Raw genomic sequence first — 23,109 nt, 5'->3', positions numbered from 1 at the left:
CAAACTGGTGCCAACTATCATCTCTGATTTTCCCCAGGCAGCCAGAGCCTTCCTTTTTCTCTTAGAACATCACTTTTTCTCTTAGAAGATTTTCTTTTTCCTTAGAACAAGTCTTGTTCTCTTAGAACACCTGGAACATTTCTGTGTCCACTGACATATATTTACCTGGACAGTCATGTGATTGTTTTTGACAAAAAGATCTGGAATTTAGCTTTATTGATACAAGTTCCAAGTTGCTCATACCCCTAATCCTGCAGAACATTTGCTCTGGAAGAAAGAAGGATTGTACTCAGTTTTGCTTAATTAAATCAACCTAAACTAATTGTCAGCTAATAAAATAGTGTTGGTCAGCTCATAAAACAGAAATGAAGATTAAAAGAGCAGTTGCCATGAACAGGTGGTAACTCTGTTTCCAAGTTAGACCACATTACTCTCTGGCACAGAATCTCTGAGAATACCTCATATTACAGTTTTTTTTTTTTTTAAATGTTTATGAAACTTATAAAATATAGAGCTCATTTTATAACCAATTTTCTATCTCACCTGCCAAGAGCAGTGGGGGTTGAGCCAGCACAAGGCGGATGCAGAGTTTTAGGCAGATGTCCAGAAATGGATTCTCTGCACAGGGCTGTGGAATACATTTCTAACTTTGACTGGCCTTTCTGTTGCAATTCTGGAGATTTAGTTTTTTCTTTCTTGTTGCTATTACAGAAAAGACCTAGTAAACATTTTTTTAATGTCATTGATCTTGACCTGACACTGTTGTGCAAAGGGAGAAACTTTCTGTTCTCGCTGTGGATGCTGTTTAACTCAAGATGGATCTTGAGTTAGTTAACAGGATCCCTCTGGATTTGGCCTTTAGTATTTTTGTTGACTCTGCAGATCTTGCAGAAGGCATTAAACATTTATCTAATTTCATCTGGAAAGGACTAAACTGGAATCTTTCTCTGCTTCTCAAAGTAGAAGCAGAACTCGGTGGTTTGAAGTTGCTGTTAATGGTTGAATGATGAAAGAAAATTTATTGCATAGTGATTATTCTATTATTTGGATAAGAGTGAAAACCATGTGGTTTTGAGCATTTTGTTATGGTAATGTGGATGCTCTGTAGTGGTGCAGGGCTTCCAGCACCAAAGAGACTTCCCATTTTCTGTGAGACCCATTCCCAGAAACCTCATGCAGCATGTGCTTGGTCCTCAAACATGAAAGACATGAATAATTTTATTCCCCTTCACTCAGGATCAATGTGCTGCCTTGATGCAGCTCCTCAGGCTGCACTGACAGTCTCAGAGCAACGGGGAGGCTTCTGCCAGGCTTGGGGTTAAAATGTGAAGCTTGATTCTTGTTCCTCTGCACTCCTTCTGCAGCTGATGTGTCCTTCCCTGGCATGGAGAGCAGCTGTTGTGGCCAAGGATAACCAGATTTTAGGCTCTTTGAGATTTGGCAGTGCTGGTACCTGACCTGGGCAAGAGAGGAGAAGGATGTGAGGAGCAGGATATGAGTCTGCCCTGCTGACTGTCCTGGGAGGATTAAACTAGCTGTAAAGATTCCCCACACTGGCAATCCTGTGAGGGTCCTGGGGGCAGGTCCTGCTGAGACAGGATTTCTTTAAGGGAGAGGGAATAAGATAGTGCTGGAGTTCATTCTGGGCAGTATTCTGTTCGTCCACATGTCCCAGAAAACATCTGCAGCAGTCAAGTTTCTATTTATTTTCCTCAAAGAATAGGTTTAGGGGAAATACCACACTGACTGTGGGACTGGCCTTGGCCCATTATCACTGCTTGTGTGCTTTAAAGCTTGAGTGACACAGCAGAGCTGGAGGAAAGCTAAAGCACCATCCTCCAAAGAAATGTGTGTGGGCTTTAGTGACTCTGTGAGGGCTCTAAGGGACTCCAGACATTGTCCAGCCTTGCACTGGTGTAAATGCACCAGCATCTCCTGTTCCTCCCAGTGAGGATGAGTAGGACTGTGAGAAGTTGGCTGCTCAGCTCCCCAGGCCTTTGCACAAAACCATCCAGGACCCCAAACTAACAAAAAACACATTCATAGCAATTATCTGATCTTGTTTGGTTGGTTTTAATGTGATGTTTCTAGACACTGGTACAACAAACACTCTTGTAAAGTCTTGTAACAGTTGTTTGCAGTTAGTATCTTCAAGATGGTTTTATGTGTGCTGATCATGACTAATATCTGTCACTTCAGTGGGACTGTCACCCTGTGCTGCTGGGGGAAGTTTTTCCTACTAAGACAATTATTTTCTCAGCTTGTTTTACATTTTTCTTTTTAATTTTATTACCCCTTTATTCACAAAACACAGATACTGATTTGCTCATATATTTCCAGATGAAGTTGCTTTGTGGTTCACAGACTTAAATAATTAGGTCTTCACAGACCTCAGACTGGTTATAAAGGCAGTTGAAGTCATCATCTCTGGCTTTACACTTGGAAACAGAAAAAGTCTGTAGAGGGAAGGTGACCAAACCAGCTGAGAGTCTGTCTTTGGCAGAAGACACCCCCTTTGAAGTGTACTCTGATTTCCTGAGCATTAGGAGTTGTTGCTGTGCCCATACTGCTGAAGGCCTTCCCTCCACCTTTATTCCATCTCTTCATCACAAACATCACTTTTAGCACGTGCACCAGCTGCTGGAAAGATGCTGGACTCTTCTCCCCATGGCTCAGCCAACACAACAGCAGCTGCTCTCCCTCCCTGCACCCACTGTGTGTGATGGAAGCAGCGACTGCCATTATCCCAAAAAACCACCCCAGATCCAAGCCCTTTGTCAGTGAGCTAGAGGATGCTGCAGCCTGTGTCCTTCAGGGGGTTGTGTTTTTTGGAAGCATCACCTGCAGAGGAGGCAGGGCTGTTGTAGGGCTGTTGTAGGGCTGTCCCAGCCCTGGGAGGGTGGTGTGTGCTGTGTGTACCAGGGGAGCTGCTGGCACAGGGGCAGTGGAGGCACTTCCACTCAGCTGAGTGAGTTTTCCTGTTGTGATAATTGATAAAAGATTTGTGTTAATCATGGAAGTTTTGGAGTTTGTATAAACCAGAATACTCAGGTGAGGCATGGACCTGGATAAATGAAAATATATGATTAAATCATTCTGTTTTAAATCTTACTGTTAAGAATATTGTGTTTTCTAAATAAGTTGTATCTACTACCAGCTTGCAAAACCAGACTTTCCAATAATCCAATAGATACTGCAAGCTCAGACTTCCTGCCTTTGTTCAATCAATGCTGTCTGTCTATAAAGACAGACTTCCCAATTTCTGCCAGTTTTTATCTACCAAGGCTGAATGGTTATCTATGAGACTGACTGTCACCCAGAGATTTTACAGGGATGTTTATTTCGGCCAACACTGCTTACCTGGCAAAATTATGACAGAAAAAACCCAAAAATTATTAATTACAGTGAGAGACCATACTATAAAAAGAAGCTGCAAGCCAAGGTTTGATGGAGTGGGGAGTGGGCAGTGACCCCAGAGCTTCTTTGCTCTGTCTATATAAAATAAAGCAATCCAAATTTTGCTGAATATCCAGACGTTTTGTTCCTGATTTAGGGTTAGACACAGGGTTTGAGGGTTTGCACAGAGCAGTGATAACTCCTTGTCTCCCCCCCGCAGGTTCCTCTGGCCGCCAGCTCGGCTCCTTCCCCAGCCAGGACCGTAAGTGGGACCGCGGGCACCCCGAGGGGCTGAGCCCGAGCTGGGCTGGGCCTGAGCCGGGCTGGGCCTGAGCCGGGCTTAGCCAGAGCTGGGCTGAGCCCTGAGCCGGGCTGGGCCTGAGCTGGGCTGGGCCTGAGCCGGGCTTAGCCAGAGCTGGGCTGAGCCCTGAGCCGGGCTGGGCCTGAGCTGGGCTGGGCCTGAGCTGGGCTGGGCCTGAGCTGGGCTGAGCCCTGAGCCGGGCTTAGCCAGAGCTGGGCTGGGCCCTGAGCTCTGGGCTCAGCTCTGAGGGAGGGGCTGTGCCAGCCAGGGCTGCCCTTTGCTTCTGGGGGGATGGAGGGGGGTGTGTGAGTCTCTGCCCTGTGCCTCAGTTTCCCTCAAGAACCTGGAAAAGGGAGCAGGGAATGGGAGCTTGTCTCTGGGGGCTGCTGCCTGGTGAGCAGCTGGGAAGGGCCATCCTGCTCTCACTTTGCTGCTCTTTGCCTCAGAGAGGACACCAGGCTCCTGGGAATGTCTCAGGGTACCTTTGCTGCTGTCCTTGCCATTAAAACTGTGCCTCTCTTTCCCCCAGCCTGCTGATGCTTCTCCTCAATCTTTTGGGGTGGGATGCTGAGGAGAGCCAGGAAGGGGCTGAGCACCCAGAGGGAGGGTGGCTGTGGCCTTTTCTCCAGGTGCAGGCTCCAGGTGAGGAGAAACATTCCTGAGCCATTGGCATCCAGCAGCCTGGTGTCTCCTCAGGTCTGAGTGTGTTGGAACAGCCTCCCCTGAGAAAACCAAACTGCTTTTAAAGGCTGAAAGTGAATGAAAGCTGATTTGTTGCTTGCTGGTGCATGAGCTGTGTGTTTCCAAACCGATGTTAAAAAGTCACTTGAGACTTCTCTGGTGCAGATGCAAAAGCCCAGCCCAGGCTTTAAATTCTAAAATTAATCTCCAGTGATGGTTAATCAATGAAAAGCAGGAATTTACCTGGGAGTCTCTGTGCCTGATGGCCACATGCAGGTTTTGTGGAAGGTGAAATTGTGGCAGCAGATGTGAGTTATCCCAGGTTATGAAGGCAGTGCTGTGACAGGGCATGAGGAGCTCTCACTGCTCTGCACCTCTGCTCTGCTTGCTGGACACAGCAGAAAAATCCATGTCCCACAGCCCAGGAGCTCCTGTGAAGCCTCAGATTAGGACAAGCCCCAGTGTTGTGTCCCACCCTCCATGGAGTTGTGCTTCTTCTTGTAGCTGCAGCTCATCTCTGTGTGTCACAGGGGTGTCACAGAACGTGCTGCTGGTTCCTCATGGAATGGTTGGTCAGGCTGGAACTGGCCCTGGCTCCCAGCACAGCTGGAGGAGTGAGAAGCAGCCAAGCAGGGCAGAGAGGGCAGCCTGGGAAGGCTCTGTGTCAAATCTGCATCCCTTGGGTGGGACCCTGAAGATGCCTAACACCATTCCCAGTGCTCACTATGGAGACCAGAGGATGTTTGTTCCTTGAAATTCTTAATTCTTACTGTACCAGGAAAAAAGATCAATATCTGAATAGAGAAGCCAGCCCCAATCCTATCCTTCTGGGAGGGAAGGATCCTCTTCTTCTTGTTTCTCTCCTTATTCCTTTACCTATTCTCTGCCATGGTTTGGGATGCTGTTGCTGACTCCCCATTGTTACCTTGGGCATGTCCTGGCACACAAATGCTCTTCTTACCACAGCGACCCTGGTGTTGGAGCTGCCTTGTGGAGGAACTGATGACATGAACAAGGACACTTGGGAAAGCACTGTGTCAGCAGAAGTTATATCTACATTTTCTGCAGTCCTTATTATTGGCCCTGCCACAGACCACTCTTAGTTCTGGATTGTCTTTTTAAAGTGGTGATTTGTTTCCTTGGCCTGAAACTTTGTGCTTCAGTCTCTCCCTTGGTGGCTGTGCCCTTTTCAACATCTGTCCTGTTGGGTATTCAGAGAGAGCACAAAGAGTCCTGCCCTTGCACACCACAGCCCTCAGGGGGGCAAGATATTAAATAATTTTAAAATGAAGTTTACTGTGCACTTTCACACCCTTTTAAGGTTTTATTCAGGCAAAATCTAGTGATGCTGTTATTCTGCTAATGTGACAGCAGGCTAGAGGATATGGGCTGGGTGTTTGTGATGGGGGTTTAGATGCTCTGAACACATTTCCTGCAAACACAGGCTGAGAGAGCTGGGGTTGTTCAGCCTGGAGAAGACTCCAAAGAGACCTTAGAGCCCCTTCCAGTGCTTAAACAGGGCTTATAAAAAGGAAGGAGAGAGACTTTTTATACAGGCAGATGGTGACAGGAAAAGGGTCAATGGTTTTATACTCAAAGAGGGGAGGTTTAGGTTAGATAGAAAGGATAGGTAGAAATTGCTCCCAGTGAGGGTGGGCAGCCCCTGGCACAGTTTGCCCAGAGAAGCTGTGGCTGCCCCTGGACCCCTGGAAGTGTTTAAGGACAGGCTGGACAGGGCTTGGAGCCACCTGGGCTAGTGGAAGGTGTCCTGCCCATGGCAGGGGAGTGGAACTGGATAATCTTGAAGTTCCCTTCCAACACAAACCATTCTATCCTTCTGTGATTTATAGCTTGGTTGGATTTTCAGGGTTTTTTTGACTATGGAAGGAATCCTCCTTGACAATCTGACCTGGGGTTCCTCTTGTTGCCCAGTGTTTGAAGGTTTTCTTCCTGGGCTTGATTTTAGTAATTCAGCTTACAAATGATACTCTGATTTTAGGATGTGGGCTAAACCCTTTGGAAGTGTGGGGCCAAGCAGCAAGGCAGAGACAGTATTGCCTGGATGTGGTTATGGGCTTTTTCCACACCTGGTGATCTGCATCCCAATTCTCTGGGATTGTCACTTCAGGCAAGGTGGGCAGGTAATAACAGTGTTGTGTTTACCACTGGGAGGCTTCCAGAGGTGTGAACTGCTGCTGCATTTCTCAAAGGCACAGGAAGGTCTCTGTGTTTTCTTTCACAGGGCAGCATTCCTCCTGGGCTCCTAAGCACTGCAGTACAGAGATCTGCAGATGCTTCTGGCTGCACTCAGGCACCTCCAGCCCTTCCCAAGGTGGTGTCTCTGCCTGGTCTTTGCTATTGGCTGTTTCTGAGGCTTCAGCCCATTAGAAACTTTAGTTTCAGGGAGTGAAGTGGAATTTAAACTATCTGAATATAGTCCTTTGTGTCAAATCAAATGATTTGTTAAAGTGAGGCCAGATTTGTGGGGAGAATCAATCTTTTTTATTAGATCAACTGATGTGGAAAAAGCAGACGAACTTTCAGGCATATTAACCCTTCTGCTTGTGTTGCAAGAATGAAGAGACTTGTGTGCCAGGGGAGCTGTGCTTTAGACTGTGCGTTCACTCTGACTGTTCCTCAACAATCTTGGTCTGAATACAGGCATGGGTGGTATTTTGGGGTGTGCCTGTACACTTTTTGGGGAGAAAGGCTCATCTCCCTCTCTGTTTGGACACTAGATGTTCCTACAGAACAAATAATGGGCTCTGCTCTGCAGCTGACTCATTGTGCAAGTCTGGGGCTGATTACTGAGTCCCTCTGTGCCTCGATTTCCATCTGTAACATGTCACAGATGCCCACCATTCATAAATCGCTTTCAGATTTCCAGATGAGGTGCTGTGTAAGTGTAGAACAGCATTAGTTTATGCATATTGTGCTGGAGGATAACACAAACCACATGCAGCAGAGGAGCCTCACAGATGTGTCTCCTTCCACTGCAAAAGGCAAGGCCTGGGCTGATGATTTAGCACAGCACTAATTGGACTAAAACAGGAGATTGCTTTTGTACTGATGCAATTGTCACCATTAAAGTCCTCATTTCCCAATGGCTCTTGGAGGTAGCCCAGAGCTTCTCCTGTTGAGGAGAGCTGCAGTGCCTTGCCTTTGGAAGCACAGCAGTTTCCAGCACCTCTGGAAAGGGACTGGCCATGGCTTGGTGGGAATGTGCATCTTGCCTGGCCTCCAGCTGCACTCAGCACGTTTTCTGCTGGCATTTCCTGAGCTGCAAGCAGAGGCATTTCCAGTGCCATTCCTGGGTGTTGCACAGGCAGGAATCCCCATTTATTGATAAGAAAAGCTGTTCCCATGGCTGTGGGTGAGTGAGAGCCTGGCAGCTGTTCAGCATTAAGTGAATTCTCAAAGTTTAAAGGATTTGTGGGCTGTGATGGTTTGGGTTCAGGCAATTAACTCTGGTGAAGTGCCTGAAAGTGTCTTGCAGACGCATTTCTTGGAGAAAGATGAACTTAAACAGTTAAGAGCTTTGATTTGATTAAGTGCCCTCAAATTCCTGTATAGTGCTGTTGGGGCTAAACTCTCAGTGGGTACAAAATCTAGGAGCTGCAGAATTATGGTTATTGCATCCCATTACAATCTGTGCTTGTTTTAAAGTGCCAAAATCACCCCTGTTGCCAGCAGCATCACATGGCAGCAGGCACCAGTGACTGTGCATTGGCTTCTAAAGCTTGAGCTGTGTCATTTCAAAGCCCTGCTTGGAGCTTATTTGCCAGTGTATTGGTGCCTGGTGCTCAGAAGTGACTATTGATGGTGTGGGGCTGGAGGTGTCTCTGGAGGTATCCAGTTCCTTCTTGGTGTATTGCAGGCAAATTGCACCATTCTGGGTTTGTCCATTCCTCATCAGTGCTCAGAGGGAAGGTCAAAATTCACAAAATTCCACAGCTGTAAGAGTAACATAATATTGAGGCAGAGTGCATGGGGTGACAGGCATGGGAGAGAAGATTGGCTGGCACCCAGCCTTACCCAGTGTTCCAGGAGAAACCTCCCCAGATGCTGGGCCTTCATTCATGGGTCTCAACTTGCCACTTAAGGTATTTTTAAGGTGAGTTTCAGGGTGGAATCATCTAGAACCTCAAAATGAAGCTCCTCAAGCTGCTACCAGCATGAGATCTAGGGGACACACTGTGCTGCTCCTTGTTGGCTCCATGGCACAGGTCAGAGAAAGTGCAAAAAGGCAGATGGTGATTAAAGGCTTGGTCCCATCAGAAAGGGAATAGACCCCCACATTTGGAAAGTGTTTAGTGAGTTTGGGATTAAAACAACAGAATGCAGAAATCCTGGAAAACATTTTGATTTTGAATATCCTTTGATTTTTCAATCTAAAATTGAAAGCTTCTTTAGAAGAGTTAAAAATCTGAAGTTCTAATTTAAATGTGCCTGGCTAAGCCCAAGCAGATATTTCCTTTACTAATTTTTCTTCACCCAGAAGTTAACAAAGCAACAACAGAAAACAAACCCAAACAAAAAGTCCTTTGCACAGCTCTGTGCTCACTGCTGATGGGATGCAAGTGTTACCTTGTTCTTCACACTGTGGAGACCAGAGGATGTGAGGGATTTGCTGGGATACTCCAGCATCCCTGGGTGTCCTGGAGAGCAAACTCACAACTGCAGGGAAATGTGGAAAGGATTCCTGTTCCTGCTGCTCAGGTCTGCAAGGACCACTGCAGAGCCCAGGGGGATTGAGGTAAAGGCCAGCAAGGGGAAATGAGCAGCATTAGCAGAGTGAGGGTCCTGGAGGGATGTGCTGTACCTGTATTTCAGCTCCCAAGGGCTCGGGGGGGGCACCTGTGCAGGGCAGGTGAGCTGGGTGGGGGCTCTGGGGGCAGTTCAGAGCCCCAGGGAGGGAGGGGGGCAGAATGGACAAACCATGGTGGGGTGAACCTGAGGCTGAAATGCTGATGTGGGAAATCAAACCTTTGCAAAAGTGCCCCTGCCAATAATAATAATAATAATAACAATCATCATCATCATCATCATTGTGCATGTGCTGGAGAAAGAAATTTTCTGAATGACTATCCTTTTCAGTAGCATAAAGAGTTGTTTTCCTTATTGGTCTTTCAGCTGTTTTTTTGTCTTAGCTAAAGGAAGCCAGTGCTAAATGTTCTGGATGAGGAACAGCTAGAGCTTGACTGAGCATCCTGAATGTCACACGTTTGTGGGTTACAGGGACTTTGTCCAACCCTAGAGCTGCCCAGCAGCTTTGCAGGCCCAAGTAATAAACTCAAAGCAGGGGTAGAGTTTGAGGTCAGAAATCCCAACTGGAAACAAGATGCATGTTTCCTATCCAGTGGTTAACTTTGGATGCAGTTCACTAAGGAAACCTTGGTTGTCTGGCTCTGGATGTCTTTATGAAACACAAACCCCAGCTCAGCACACATTGTTTGGCTGGAGACTGTGAGAGATTCCCTGACCTGTGTTACACAGGTGCAGAACCAATATTGTGAGAGTCCCTGCAGACTTCATGGTGAGCCTGATTCAAATGTTTCCTTTTGTCCTGTCTGCTTCCTTATTTCATGTTACACTGCACCATATTTTGACTGCATTTTCCCCCTGATTGCTTCTCCCAGCAGGGAAAAGCAGTCTGGTTTGTAAGGGATGTGAAGCCATCTCACTGTGAGGTGAAGTTTTGAGTGTAGTGGAGTTTCTGTGCATTCTTCACTGGGGTCAGGTCCCATGAAGTTTCTCTCCATGTCACAGAGCAGGGATTGAGGGATAAATGAGTTTAGTTCAACGATGGAGGTATCAGACATGGGATTTTGGCATGGTGAGGACTGGACATCATGCCCTCAGCTTCCTTGGTTGCAAAGTGTGTGGAATCCCTCTTTTAATTTGGGGACTTTTAATCTAGTTTAGATTTGCCCTGTCTTGCTGTGAGAGGTTTCTAGATACATATTGTTCATCCACCTGTGGGTCTTTATTTTCTGTCCTTTTATTTGTTTTGTCTGCTTTGCTGCCATGCCCTGTTACTGCTGGGATCCAAGTGAGGGTTTGTTTGGTGCAATATCAAAATTATCGAGTGGCCCCAGTGCCACCAGCATCATTTGGAGCTCCAGCATCAGCAGCTCCAGCCAGCAAGGCTTTAGCAAACTCACACTGGACAGGCAAAATCTTTGTTTTCAGGGTAAATTCATTAGTGAAGTGCATTAGTGACATGTCCTTGGTGCTTGTAAAAATCAGGATGATGCATTTCTATCCAAACATGTTGCATCAAAACCCAGCCATTCCCTGCTAAACCTTCCTGGGGCAGATGGAGATGGGCTGAGCAGGGATCTCACAGCTGATGGCTGCCTGTGGATAAATGATCCTGATCAAACTGCAGATGCTGACAGAGCACCAGCCTCATCAGCAGCATGGGGAAGAGCACAAACCCCCAGCCTGAGAGGAATTGTGGATAAAATTAGTGACTGGGGTAGGAGTGTTCACATGTGAAATCTTAAATAAAGCAATGTGAATGATGTGAGCTGTTTAAGAATAGACCTGGGTGAATAATGCAGGGATGTTGGCTTGATTTGCCAAATCAAAAAAATTGGGAAGCAAAATTATTTGGGAAAATCTGAAATGGAAATTTTTAAGGTTTTGACACAGTGTAATAACTAAAATATGGGTTTGAGTCAATCAGAATAGTTTCTTTTGACCCAAACTAAACTATTTACTTTCACTTAAGACTATTTAATTTGTTCTTTTTTTTTTTTTTTTTTTTTAATTTAAGTGAGATTTGAAAAAAATGGTATTCAAATCTTAAGGCTGAAACATTTAACTGAGAAGGTATGAAAAATCATTTTAAAAAAAGACATCTAGAGATAATTTTATAAAACTTTTAAAAATTGCACCCTGTTTTTTCACTTGAAACAATGTACCAAATTTTTTGTAGCTTCTAGAATAGTAGTTGTTACTGCAACAACCTGGAGTAACTTGCATTTTGTGGTAAATTTTCTTTTCACTCAGTTTTGCTAAGGTTTTTCTTACATTTCAAAAGCACTGAATATCCTGATAATGAAAAAAAAACCAGTTATTATTTGTTTGTGGGGAAAAAAAAAGCCTTTTCCTCTTTAAGAAGGAAAAGCAGAAAGTAGACATGAAAGTGAAGTATGAAGACTTTACAAGCAGAAAAGGATCAGATAGCAGTTCTCATAAGGAAGGAAATCTGAGCTGCTTTTTAAAGATAGCCAGTAAAGTTAAGGGTAAGGGTTGTTATAATAGAGATATGAGAGACATTACAAATGGGGGAATTTTGGCAGTGATTGGGGTCTCATAGCAGAGATGGTGAATTATCTGGAATGAAGGTAAAAAGGCAAAAATATTCTGGAGGTGTTCTGTTTCATATTGATAGGCAACCTAATAACTCACAATTTCCAGGTGAAGATAAAACGTTCCAGCCTGCAAAATCCTGATGTGAAAACTGTGGGAAAGAACAAACCCTCTTTGGTCAAAGAGACCTTCTCTATGTTTCTCTGAGCTCCAGGTTCCTGCTGTGTGAGATGTTTTAACTGTGCTGATGAGAAGGCTGAGATGTCATGGGGCTCTGCCAGCCCCAGCCTGGAACTGGACCCAGAATGGGCTGAAGGATCACTGAGTCCCACTCTTGAGTGGGCAGAAGGACACAGGAGTGTCCAGGCAGGGTGGGAGGTGAGGCTGTGGCCAGGCTGGAGCATTGCAATGTCTGCAGGTCAGAGCACAGATTTCATGCAGCTGGGCATGTGAGATGCTGGGAAGAAGAGGCACTGACTGAGTGCACAGCTCATCTCTGGCTTGGGTGACTTGTCCTTTCTGTCCCAGCATCAGGGCACTGGCAGCCCCTGCCAGTGGGACCTTCCCTTGCCTTCTTTGGCAGGAGGGGAAGAGCAGGGGCAGGCACTGGTCTCTCCTCTCTGCTGATCAATGACAGGGTCTGAGGGAATGGCCTGGAGCTGTGTCAGGGATATCAGGGAAATTTCTTCTCCCCAGAGGGTGCTGGGCAGTGCCCAGGCTCCTCAGGGAACAGGCACAGCCCCAGGAGTGCCAGAGCTCCAGGAGAGCTTGGACACTGCTCCAGGGTGGGATTGTTGGGGTGTCTGTGCAGGGCCTGGGGTTGGACTGGATGATCTTTGAGTCCCTTCCAGCTCAGGATATTCTGTGATTCTGTGGTTTACAATGCACACAGCAAGGAAACATCAGGGCAGTAAACAGAGCAGTGGAGCCTTAATGATCCTACACTAACCAAAACTGAGTAAGCTTCCCCTTGCAGAAACAGCTCCTGCTCTGGCTGTGCTGGGACTGAGCTGTGCCCAGGCTCAGAGCCTTCCCCTGCACAGCTCTCCTCACCTTTCACTCCTGGGCCTTTGCTCCTCGGGCTGGAGGCTCCAGGTGTCAGTCTGTCCATCCCTCCTGGTGTCAGTCTGTCCATCCCTCTTGGTGTCAGTGTGTCCATCCCTCCTGGTGTCAGTGTGTCCATCCCTCTGGGTGTCAGTCTGTCCATCCCTCCAGGTGTCAGTCTGTCCATCCCTTTGGGTGTCAGTCTGTCCATCCCTCTTGGTGTCAGTGTGTCCATCCCTTTGGGTGTCAGTGTGTCCATCCCTCCTGGTGTCAGTGTGTCCATCCCTCTGGGTATCAGTGTGTCCATCCCTCCTGGTGTCAGTGTGTCCATCCTTCTGGGTGTCAGTCTGTCCATCCCTCCTGGTGTCAGTCTGTCCATCCCTCTGGGTGTCAGTGTGTCCATCCCTCCTGAGTGTCAGTCTGTCCATCCCTCCTGGTGTCAGTGTGTCCATCCCTCCTGGTGTCAGTGTGTCCATCCCTCTGGGTGTCAGTCTGTCCATCCCATCTGGGTGTCAGTGTGTCCATCTCTCCAGGTGTCAGTCTGTCCATCCCATCTGGGTGTCAGTGTGTCCATCCCTCCAGGTGTCAGTGTGTCCATCCCTCCTGGGTGTCAGTGTGTCCATCCCTCCTGATGTCAGTGTGCCCATCCCTTCTGGGTGTCAGTGTGTCCATCCCTCTGGGTGTCAGTGTGTCCATCCCTCCTGGGTGTCAGTGTGTCCATCCCTCTGGGTGTCAGTCTGTCCATCCCTCCTGGCTGTCAGTGTGTCCATCCCTCCTGGGTGTCAGTGTGTCCATCCCTCTTGGTGTCAGTCTGTCCATCCCTCCTGGGTGTCAGTGTGTCCATCCCTTTGGGTGTCAGTGTGTCCATCCCTCTGGGTGTCAGTGTGTCCATCCCTCTGGGTGTCAGTCTGTCCATCCCTCCTGGGTGTCAGTGTGTCCATCCCTCCTGAGTGTCAGTCTGTCCATCCCTCCTGGGTGTCAGTGTGTCCATCCCTCCTGGGTGTCAGTGTGTCCATCCCTCTGGGTGTCAGTGTGTCCATCCCTCTTGGTGTCAGTGTGTCCATCCCTCCTGGGTGTCAGTGTGTCCATCCCTCCTGATGTCAGTGTGCCCATCCCTTCTGGGTGTCAGTGTGTCCATCCCTCTGGGTGTCAGTTTGTCCATCCCTCCTGGGTGTCAGTGTGTCCATCCCTCTGGGTGTCAGTGTGTCCATCCCTCTGGGTGTCAGTCTGTCCATCTCTCCCTGCCTGCTCTCTGCCCTCCACTGCTCAAACCCCACTGCAGGGCTGCACACACGGCCCTTTCTAAACAAGCACAATTAATAAAGCCTATCTAGCCAACATCTGACTCTCATTAGAGGAAATGTGTTGAAAAAACAGATCCCAGGTTGGCTGTGATTTATGGCTTGGGCCTGCTATCCTTCACGAGCACTGGCGAAAGCTTTTGCAAAGGGCCAGAACATAAACTACTTAAGGAAACTCAGTAACCATGTAAAAAGGCTGGAAGGGTCAAATCAGACAAATTAAAGAGAGGTGGAGATGCAAGGCCAGGCTGGCTGTCCCCCAGCTGAGGGCCACCTAGGTAGGCACAGAAGATCTGTGTTTGTATTTCTGCTGGGATTTGACTTGAAATCCCTCCTGTGCCAGTGTCAGAGAGAGTCACTGTTCTCTTTCTGGCTAAAGTGTGCATATGTGCGTGGCACTAAGGGGTCAGTGGTCTGGTGGTTTCTCTCAAAGTGTCAGATAAAACATCAGTGCATGAGATCCTGGGTGCTCCCTGAGTTAATGGTGCTTCCCATTTCCCTTGGGAGTTTTGAGTTCATCCTTTTCTCTTTGCAAAGAAACATAGTTGAGTGGGTGAATTTATCTGAGTTTTTCCACACTTGCTCAGAGACTGCTCTGAACTCATCCTGGGGGAAGGTGTCTGCTGAGAAAAGCTCCTGAGAAAAGGTCTCCTGCTTACTTTGACAGACAAAATGTTCTTGCAGCTAGACCTTCTCGAGCTGTGTGCCACTGATGTGTCAGGGCAGTGCAGCCCAGGCTGTGGCTGTGGTGGTGCAGGAGCTGCTGCAAGCAGTGCTGATGCTGCAGCTGCTGATGCTGAGTTCAGAGCTGTTGTGTTGAGTTTCATGGAGCTGCTGTTGCCTTCCCAGTGCTCTAACATGGGCTGTTGGCAGCTCTGTCCTGGGGATAACCCAGCCTGTCCTCTGTGCATGGCCATGCAATGGAAGTGCTGGACTAGATCAGATGGAGAGGGAAGAGCTGCCAGGCAAGTTGTGTCACAAAAATCAAGTATTTCATTTGTGTCTCTGTGTATGTGTTACATTTGGTCCTTTTTCATCCTTTGGCCTTGGATCTTTTACAGGTCCTTTGCATTAAGCTAACAATGGAAGAAAGGGAAGTGAGCCTGGGAGGAGGGAGGTGTGTTGCTTGGAGTCTGAGCAGGTTGAAGCATGAGCTGCAGATGTGATTCTCATGTCCCCAGCCTGCCTGCATGCTATGCCCCATTGCATTGCAAGGCTGAAGTTTCTTGTAATAGCAAAATGTGGTCTTGAAAAAAAAAAAACTGACTGCAAAGACTGTATTTGTTTAAATAAAGGCTTTGTGATTCCAGAATTCTCTCCCCTTTCATATGCTATAAACCACCTCCTCCACCTCCCCTCTGAAACACAAATTTTAGAGCAATCCATCAAGAAAAAAGAGAGACAGAGCCTTGATCCCTTGACTTCAGTTGAGCAGTACAATTTATATCTACTGAGCATCTGGCTGTAGGGAAACCAAAAGCTCTTTTAATATTCTGCAGGGACTCTGGGTGTACAAATGAGTGTGGGCTGTCAGAGCTGAGAAATTGGGCAGAGGTGCCAAGAGGTTTCTTTGCCTTTTCACACAAAAGTGACCTGTGACCCCATGGTGCAAGTTGGGCTGGTTCCTCTTTTACTGCCCTCAGTGCCACTGTCATAACTGTGCTGAAATCATTTGAGCCCCATTGGTATCAGGCTGTTATCACACTGCTCTTGTTAGGAGTTCAGTGAGGAGTTTGAAGACCTGTGGGGCTTTCAGGCTTGAGAAGCTGAAATGAATTTAATATTGAAATTATGCAAAGCAGGAGTGCCAGGTTTACAATGTACCTGAAGCCATCATTCACTGCTTTAGGTCACTTTAGGGGTGAATGCAGCCTGGGAGCTCAGGCACAGATCTGATGCCTCTTGGCAAAGCTGCAGCACTGGGGGCTCATCTTTAATCAAAGATGGGTTGAAGGTATCAAGCTTTGTGTCAGGGTGTAAGGGGTCACAGCTGGTACAGAGTACCTGGGTTGTTATTTCCCAGCATGTCTCCTCTGCATTAGAATTTTGCATCCCTCCAGTTGCATTCCAGCTGAAAGGAGGAATGGGAAGGGAGAGATGTGCTGGGACAGTAACTGTGAGATGTGGTGGAGACAGACTGGCTGTCACAGGATATGCTGGTACTGTCTCATGTTCATTATCTCAATTATTTATCCTCCCTGCTGGAGTATTTCTAAAACAAATCCTACCATGTGTTTTGAGGTTGGGATTCACAGAGTGAAATCACAACTCCTTTCTCAGAGTTTAGCTGGAAAAATACAAATCTGCCAACTAGGAATAGAAGGGAAATAAACTGTGGTTCTGTGTAGCAACAAGTGATGGATTTCTGCAGATATGGAAAGCGTCTGCTCTGCAGTCCCAGGTCAGAGAGTGTGTGCATTTGCCCCAGTGTTACATTTGTTCCATGAGAAATGATGATGTGAGATTCCCAAGCTCTTTTTAATAACACAGATTGCTTTCACCCTGATCAGAAAATTCAACTTCACAGTCCCAGCCCCTGGAACCACCAGCCATCAAGATTAGACACTAAATACTTGAGTGCAGGGTGGTTAGGGAAGATATTTATTAGCTTGATTTGCCACCAGCATTCTCAACTTTCTGCAAGGGCAGCTGTGGACCCAGACCCTGAACAGTCTGGTCCCTGGTGTGCTGTGAGGAGCTTTGAGTGGAGTGTCTGACACTGAGCACTCAGCTCTGCCTCTGAAAGCCTGTCTGCCTCTTGGTCAGATAAATAAATGTCACATGGATTTGTTGGCAGGACTCTTGCCTTAGTAAGATCTTTTGCATTAGGATATCCACTTTCTGGATTATTTAACTGTCTTTTGGGCCCAGTCTAAGTACCTTGGGTGTGGATCTGGGTTTCCAGGCATTTCTCAACAGAAAGGATCAGAGATCAAATCCAGCTTGAACTTAAGTAGTTCTCTTTCTGACCCAGGCTGTGTTTTCTCCTGTTTCAACATCACTGACATGAAGATCATATTAGTACAAATATCACATGCAGTGACACTGCTGGTTTCTCTCCTGTCACTTTTTCCATTTAAATCAAACCTTTTCTGTTTCATGTGCACCTGAGAGGGCTCTCTGAGACACTCTTCAAGAGCAGAGAGTGCTGCTGGTCTGCTGCTGTCCCTGAGCCCTGTCCTTCTCCTGGGGAGCTGGTTGATTCAGCCCTGTGCACAGGGGTGGCACAAACCCTTTATTTATCAGCTGAGCTCTCCAGAGGGACCTTGTGTGGTCAGTCCATCTCAGAGATGCAGAGATGGCTTTCACACAGTTCAAGTCAGTCTGTCTAAACCTGTGGGAGTTATTAATGAGTGCAATCCAGCAGAAAAGAGACCAGGACTGTGTATTTTATTTGCTCTGTAACACATCTGGTGCAGCCTTTGGCTCCTGGGAGCACTGGATTTATTCACTCTTATCTTTCTGTGGGGATGAGCAAGATCAAAAGCCTGAAGCCAGTTACATACAGAAACCAATTCCCTGTTTCACACACCACAAGCAGATCCAGACCAAACAGGCCTCACCCATTTCCTCCCCCATAGGACAGTGCACTTATGGCACTTGCATGTTCACAGGCCAATTCAAGCCAAAAAATATTGCCCAAGATCTATTGCAGAAAAGAAATATAAACAAATGATATTTGCTGTTGGGTAAAAAAAAATCCATGTCAGTTTTGACCTGTGAGAAAATCCCTCCATCTGAGTGCTCCTGAAGCATCAGATGCTTTGTCTGCAGAATGTTATTAGGAGGTGGAAGATCTGTGTCTGGCTCCTCTGGGAAGCTACACAGCTCCTCATAAAGGGCCAGTGTGAGAATTCCTTTGGAAAGTGGATGCACTGGGTTGCTGTTAGCACTCAAACAATCTTTTTAGCTTGTAAATCACCAGGGTGGAACAGCCCAGCTTCCTGTTCATGCACTCAAATCTTTGTGTGGCTGAGAGTCACCAGGGCATGCAAAGTGCTCCATGAAGTGCCTGGGGCTGGAGGGGTCCCTTGGGGGGCCTTGTGCAACAGGGGACAAAGTTTGTTAGGGGGACAGCTGGGCCTGAGTGGACCAGTGGCCTCTGGAACAAGAGAAACTGAGAGCTCTCAAAAAATTACTGAAAGAACAATTGCAGAAAAGTCACATCAAGCTGACAAATAGTCCCTGGAATTCTCCGGTGTTTGTTATCCACCAAAAAACTTCCAATTCATGGAGATTGCTCCATGACCTCAGGAAAATCAATGAGATGGGTGTTCACTCAGGCCAAAATCCATGTTCACCCATTCCTTGCCATAGGGAAGCTTTGGGTTCCCCAGCATCCTCTGCATCACTGCAGCCTCAGGTGCACCTGAGCAGCCTGACAGGGGCTCAAGAACTACAGATCAACATTCCCAGCTCTGTGGAAACACCAGGGTTAAATGCTTCCATGGACAATCCATGAAAACAGGCTCTGGCCCTTAAGGAGCACAGAATGCACACAGAGATGTATTTCTGCTCTATGGGACATGAGCTGTGATTCACCACCTGCATATGGATGGTTTATCCTCTGAAATGTTTCATGCTGCTAATCATTTTTCCTTTTTGAGAGCTGCTGGGCTTCAGGAGTTGTGAGAGGTGAGGGGTGCAGTATGGAAAGCTCCTCTGAGAGCTGGCAGTGGGCAGTTCCACTCTGCTGAAGGCACTGGGAAAGCTCCTGGATGAAATCTCTGTTCAGGGCTTTATCCTCTTTCAGTCACTTTAAAATTGCTGAGATGAAACCAGAGGCAAAGCAGCAGGCCTTCTGTTTAGATAAGGAATGTCCTTTGCAGGGAGCAGCCACTTTAACCTGCACTCAGAGCTCATTCTGGCAATGTTTGTTCTCACTGAGGCTCCTGTCAGGACTCCTCTGGTGGCTGCTGACTGTCTGCTGCTCCTCTGCAGCAAAGGGAGATGGAAACACTTCATGCTGCAGCCCTGGGATCTGCCTTGTATTTCCTGGCTGTCACTGGGATGGATGCTTTGTCTCATTTGTCTGGGAGTGCTAACACAGCCTGGGAGCCCAGGGATGGAGCAGGACTGCTCAGAGATGGGCATTTTGTGTGTGCATTGCTTTCCTTGGTATTTTAGCAGCAAAACAGTAGAGGAGAGAGTGTTAAATGGAGGGGAGCTTGTGCAGCCTGGTGTGAGGTGGGAGCAGGTGGACACCAGTGGCAGGATGAGTGTCTCTGCCTATGACAGCAGGTCATGCTTGTTGGCAGCATGAAAAGTCTTTAAACTGATTTTATTTCCTCTGCCTTCTGCATCTTGGGAGCTTAATTTCATACTCTGCCCCCCTAAACATCCCCTAACAAGGTTCACATAACATGGCTGTGCCTAGTGACCTGTGCAGTGGATTTGAATATCTCTTTCCCCCATAACTGACCTTGACTCACTTTTCCATGTGCCTTGGATCCAGGGGAGCAGCCTGGAGCCATAGGTGAGCATGCACAGCCCCTGGCAGTGTGCCCTGACTGTGTTCTGTTCTCTCTAGAATGCATGAACTGCACCAGGCTTGCTGACATGACTGAGAGGCTGAACACGCTGGAGGCCAAGGTAAGCAGCTGCCTTATTCTCCTCTTTGGGCCAAAATTCCAGGAATTGCTGGTAAAAAATATGTCAAGTTGGCAGGCCTGAAGACATCAGGTGTGTCTCCCTCTCTCCATGGCAGTGGCTCTGCCCCAGAAAATGAGACACTGTTTGCCTCTGGCCCTTCCCTTCCCTTCCCTTCCCTTCCCTTCCCTTCCCTTCCCTTCCCTTCCCTTCCCTTCCCTTCCCTTCCCTTCCCTTCCTCCTTCCCATTCCTTCCTTCCCTTCCCTTCCCTTCCCTTCCCTTCCCCTCCCTTCCTCCCTTCCCTTCCCTTCCCTTCCCTTCCCTTCCCTTCCCTTCCCTTCCTTCCCTTCCCTTCTCTCCCTTCCCTTCCCTTCCCTTCCCTTCCCTTCCCTTCCCTCCCTTCCCTCCTTCCCTTTCCCTTCCCTTCCCTCTTCCCTTCCCTTCCCTTCCCTTCCCTTCCCTTCCCTTCCCTTCCCTTCCCTTCCCTTCCCTTCCCTTCCCTCCTTCAAAACAATGCTCAGACCTCAGAAATCTGTGCCATGTGTTGCCATCATGTTTATTTGTCACTCTTGCCCTCCCTCTGCTCTGCTCTATTTCTCCAGTCCTGCTTTTTTATCCCTTTTCTGAAGGATGGGAGGCTCTCATGCATAGTTTAGTGGAGACAGATATTAGGGGGAGACCTTCACATTCTGGAGGGGTTTTTTTTATTTCCTACAAATAGTTTTAATTTTTACCTACTGGGATTCAGATAAATTGTTCCAGTCTAGCAACAAAGCAGCTGAGTCAGCATTCCCCTTTGATCTGTGGTCCCTCCTGTGACAGCCCACTCCTGGCTGTTACTTATCATGCTTTGGTCCCTTTAAGGCACTTACTGCTGTTATTATTCATTAACTGATGCTTATCAATGACATAAAAGAATTTAGGGAGAAACCTTTGTGGAGGGAGGTGGTGGTTGTGTGGTGTTTCTGAGGCCAGTACATGATATTATGGTAATTTGGGAATTGTTTGTGCTGAAATGAAGTCTGGAGCCTCCTCAAAGCCTTCACAGTTGTATTTCACTAGAGGAAAATGAAGGGGTGGGGGGAATGAAATTCTGGGGAGCAGGATTGTTCAAGTGGAAACAACTGGTGTAGTGCAAAGGACAAAAGGGATCTGGGTTGTTTGAGCAGGAGGGGCAGGAGAGAGGGGCTGGTGAGTGAGCCCTGAGTGTGCAGTGCTGAATCCCAGTGGCCTCAGAGATGTGGGTCAGCCCTTCCCTCCCAGGCTGTGGCTAGCTGTACCCTTCTTGGCTCTCCAGGATTTTCTCTATCTGCCTGTACAAGGACAACCAGAGACTGTCCTGGCATCACTCCCCACTCTGCTGGCTTGTGCTGCTCAGCACTAGTGTGGGTAACATCAGTAAAGCCTGATGGCAACCCCAGCTGGGGTCTGGCAGGACTCTGGGGAGGGGAAGGAGGCTCTACCTGCCCAGATCCTTTGGGAAGTCAGGCAGAGCCTGAGTGTCCTGCCTCTGATTTAGTGCTGCAGTCAGGCACTCTGTGCTGTTGCTGTGATGCTTTTCCTTCTGACTTCCCTCTGCTCCCACACAGACCCAAGCTGGGAGCAAGGCTCATCAAAGGGGTTTATTTTACAAGGGAAAATGAGTTATTGCCTTCGGTTTTGAACTACTAAAGACCATGTCTCTGCAAGGAGACCTTCTGCAGCACAGCCCAGCAAGGTCCTTATCAATCTTTTGGCTTCCACTTTGTTTGAAAAGATGTGGCTGCTTTGCAAAAATTGACTGTAGCAGTGAAACAGAGAGTGAAGCAACAGTACACGAGTGCTGCTGCTGTACACAAGAGAAATATGCTGATTCTCACTTTTTTTCAAGGTTAATTTAAGTTCAGTTTGATCTCTGTAGCAATCTAATGAACTCAGTTGTTATTATTCAACAATAGCCAGCATCATTTAAAAGGTGCTTACATTGGTTTGGTGTTGTCTGCATTCCTGCTCTGGGTTTTGGAAGAAAATCCCTGTTTTGCTGGATGATCTGGATGTGAAGTTGTCTCTCAAACTGTCTTCTTGTCATGTCCCATTTCACCACAGCCACCTGGAGCTGTTTTGAGGAGCACAGGAGGGATGAAATGGGCACACACAGCTCTGCCCGTGGCAGAGGCTGTTTCCCACTGGATTTGTGCAGGTTTGTTCTGCAAAGGCACATGTGGAATTTCATCCTCCCTGTGAGCAGAGCTGGATTTTCCTGCCACAGTCCTGCTCCCTCTGGAGGGAGCTGAAGTTGAGGCACTTTGTTGCTTTTGCTGTTTTGAATTTCAGCCCAGAATGACCAAGGTAAGCTCAGGGGATGGCAACAAAAAGAACCAGCCTGAGGTTTCTTCTTTTCCCACTCCTTTTCAGCTTTTATAGTAGCCCCACTAAAAATGGGGATATAACCAGCAATGGTCTCATCTTTCTTATTACAAGGGTGAGCTGGCTCATCCAAATTGTAAGATCAGTGCCCAAATGAGGTAATAAAAGTAACCCTCTGATTTTAGTAATATGAGAGTTGGATCAGAAGGTGAAAAGGCAAAATAAACACAGAGCAAATGGAATGAAAAATTACTCATTAGGGACAGTGCTTTTATTGCCCCTGAGGAGAGGCTGAGCCATGGCTCAGCTGCAGCAGAACCAGCTCTTCACATGCCTCACACCTTCCTCAGTGCTGCTCTAGGATGTCCTTGTGCTGAGGTGTTTCTGCAGGGAGGGAGGGAGGTGAAGGCAGATGGAATCAGGTTCCACCCTCATCTCCTGTTTCCTGCTCCCACAGTGTCTCCCCAGGATGGAGTTCATGTGCTCAGACCCACAGAGAGCCAGAGCTCTGAAAGTTTGACTGATGGTGCTGAGCTCAAAACCTGCAGAGCACAGGGTCTGTGTCAGGAGGATGGTGACCATCCTGGGGTCCAGGACAAGAAATGGTGTGGACTGGAAGAAAACTACCCCCTCCCCAAACCCCAACATGCCAGCCCTTTTTTCTCTCCTGTGACATCTTAGTTTACACCCCACAACACCCCCTGACCCCACGGGAGCCTCGTTGGGGGGACAGCAGAGCAAACCCTGCTTTTGTTTCATAGCAAAGGTTTCACTACAGCCTGCACAGCCCCTTAGTGGGAAATGTGTTCAGCTCTTCCTGAATTTCCTGAGCCTGGTGCTGCCCTCCTGTGTCACAGGACTGAGTCCAGACAAAACTCAGGAGTGGCAGCACTACCCACAGCAGAAAGGGAGCAGGGCTGCAGGTGGGGCTGGAAAGGGAACAGGGATACAGGTGGGGCTGGAAAGGGAACAGGGATGCAGGCAGAGATGCAGGCAGGGATGGAAAGGGAGCAGGGATGCAGGCAGGGATGGAAAGGGAACAGGGATGCAGGCAGGGCTGGCAGATTTGCAGGCAGGGCTGGCAGGCTTGCAGGCAGCTGCACACAAATTTCTGCTCATTTTGCTCCCAG

At 47.8% G+C, this 23,109-nt stretch overlaps 1 protein-coding gene across 8 annotated transcripts in view; it reads left to right on the top strand.

Moving 5' to 3' along the window:
• COL26A1 (collagen type XXVI alpha 1 chain) overlaps window positions 1–23,109 on the top strand; it is a 167,441-nt gene that overhangs the window by 109,169 nt on the left and 35,163 nt on the right. For 5 of the 8 annotated variants that reach the window (XM_079325260.1, XM_079325263.1, XM_079325261.1 and 2 more), the window contains exons 4-5: window positions 3,617–3,658; window positions 19,574–19,635. In XM_079325260.1, coding sequence (XP_079181386.1) covers window positions 3,617–3,658; window positions 19,574–19,635 — 104 coding nt within the window. The remainder of the gene's footprint in view (window positions 1–3,616; window positions 3,659–19,573; window positions 19,636–23,109) is intronic. The other 3 variants (XM_079325264.1, XM_079325266.1, XM_079325262.1) reach the window with 1 other exon arrangement.

This window comes from Erithacus rubecula (assembly GCF_903797595.1).
Source record: "Erithacus rubecula genome assembly, chromosome: 22".
Taxonomy (NCBI): Eukaryota; Metazoa; Chordata; class Aves; order Passeriformes; family Muscicapidae; genus Erithacus; species Erithacus rubecula.
This window is presented reverse-complemented; position numbering and strand designations above follow the sequence as displayed.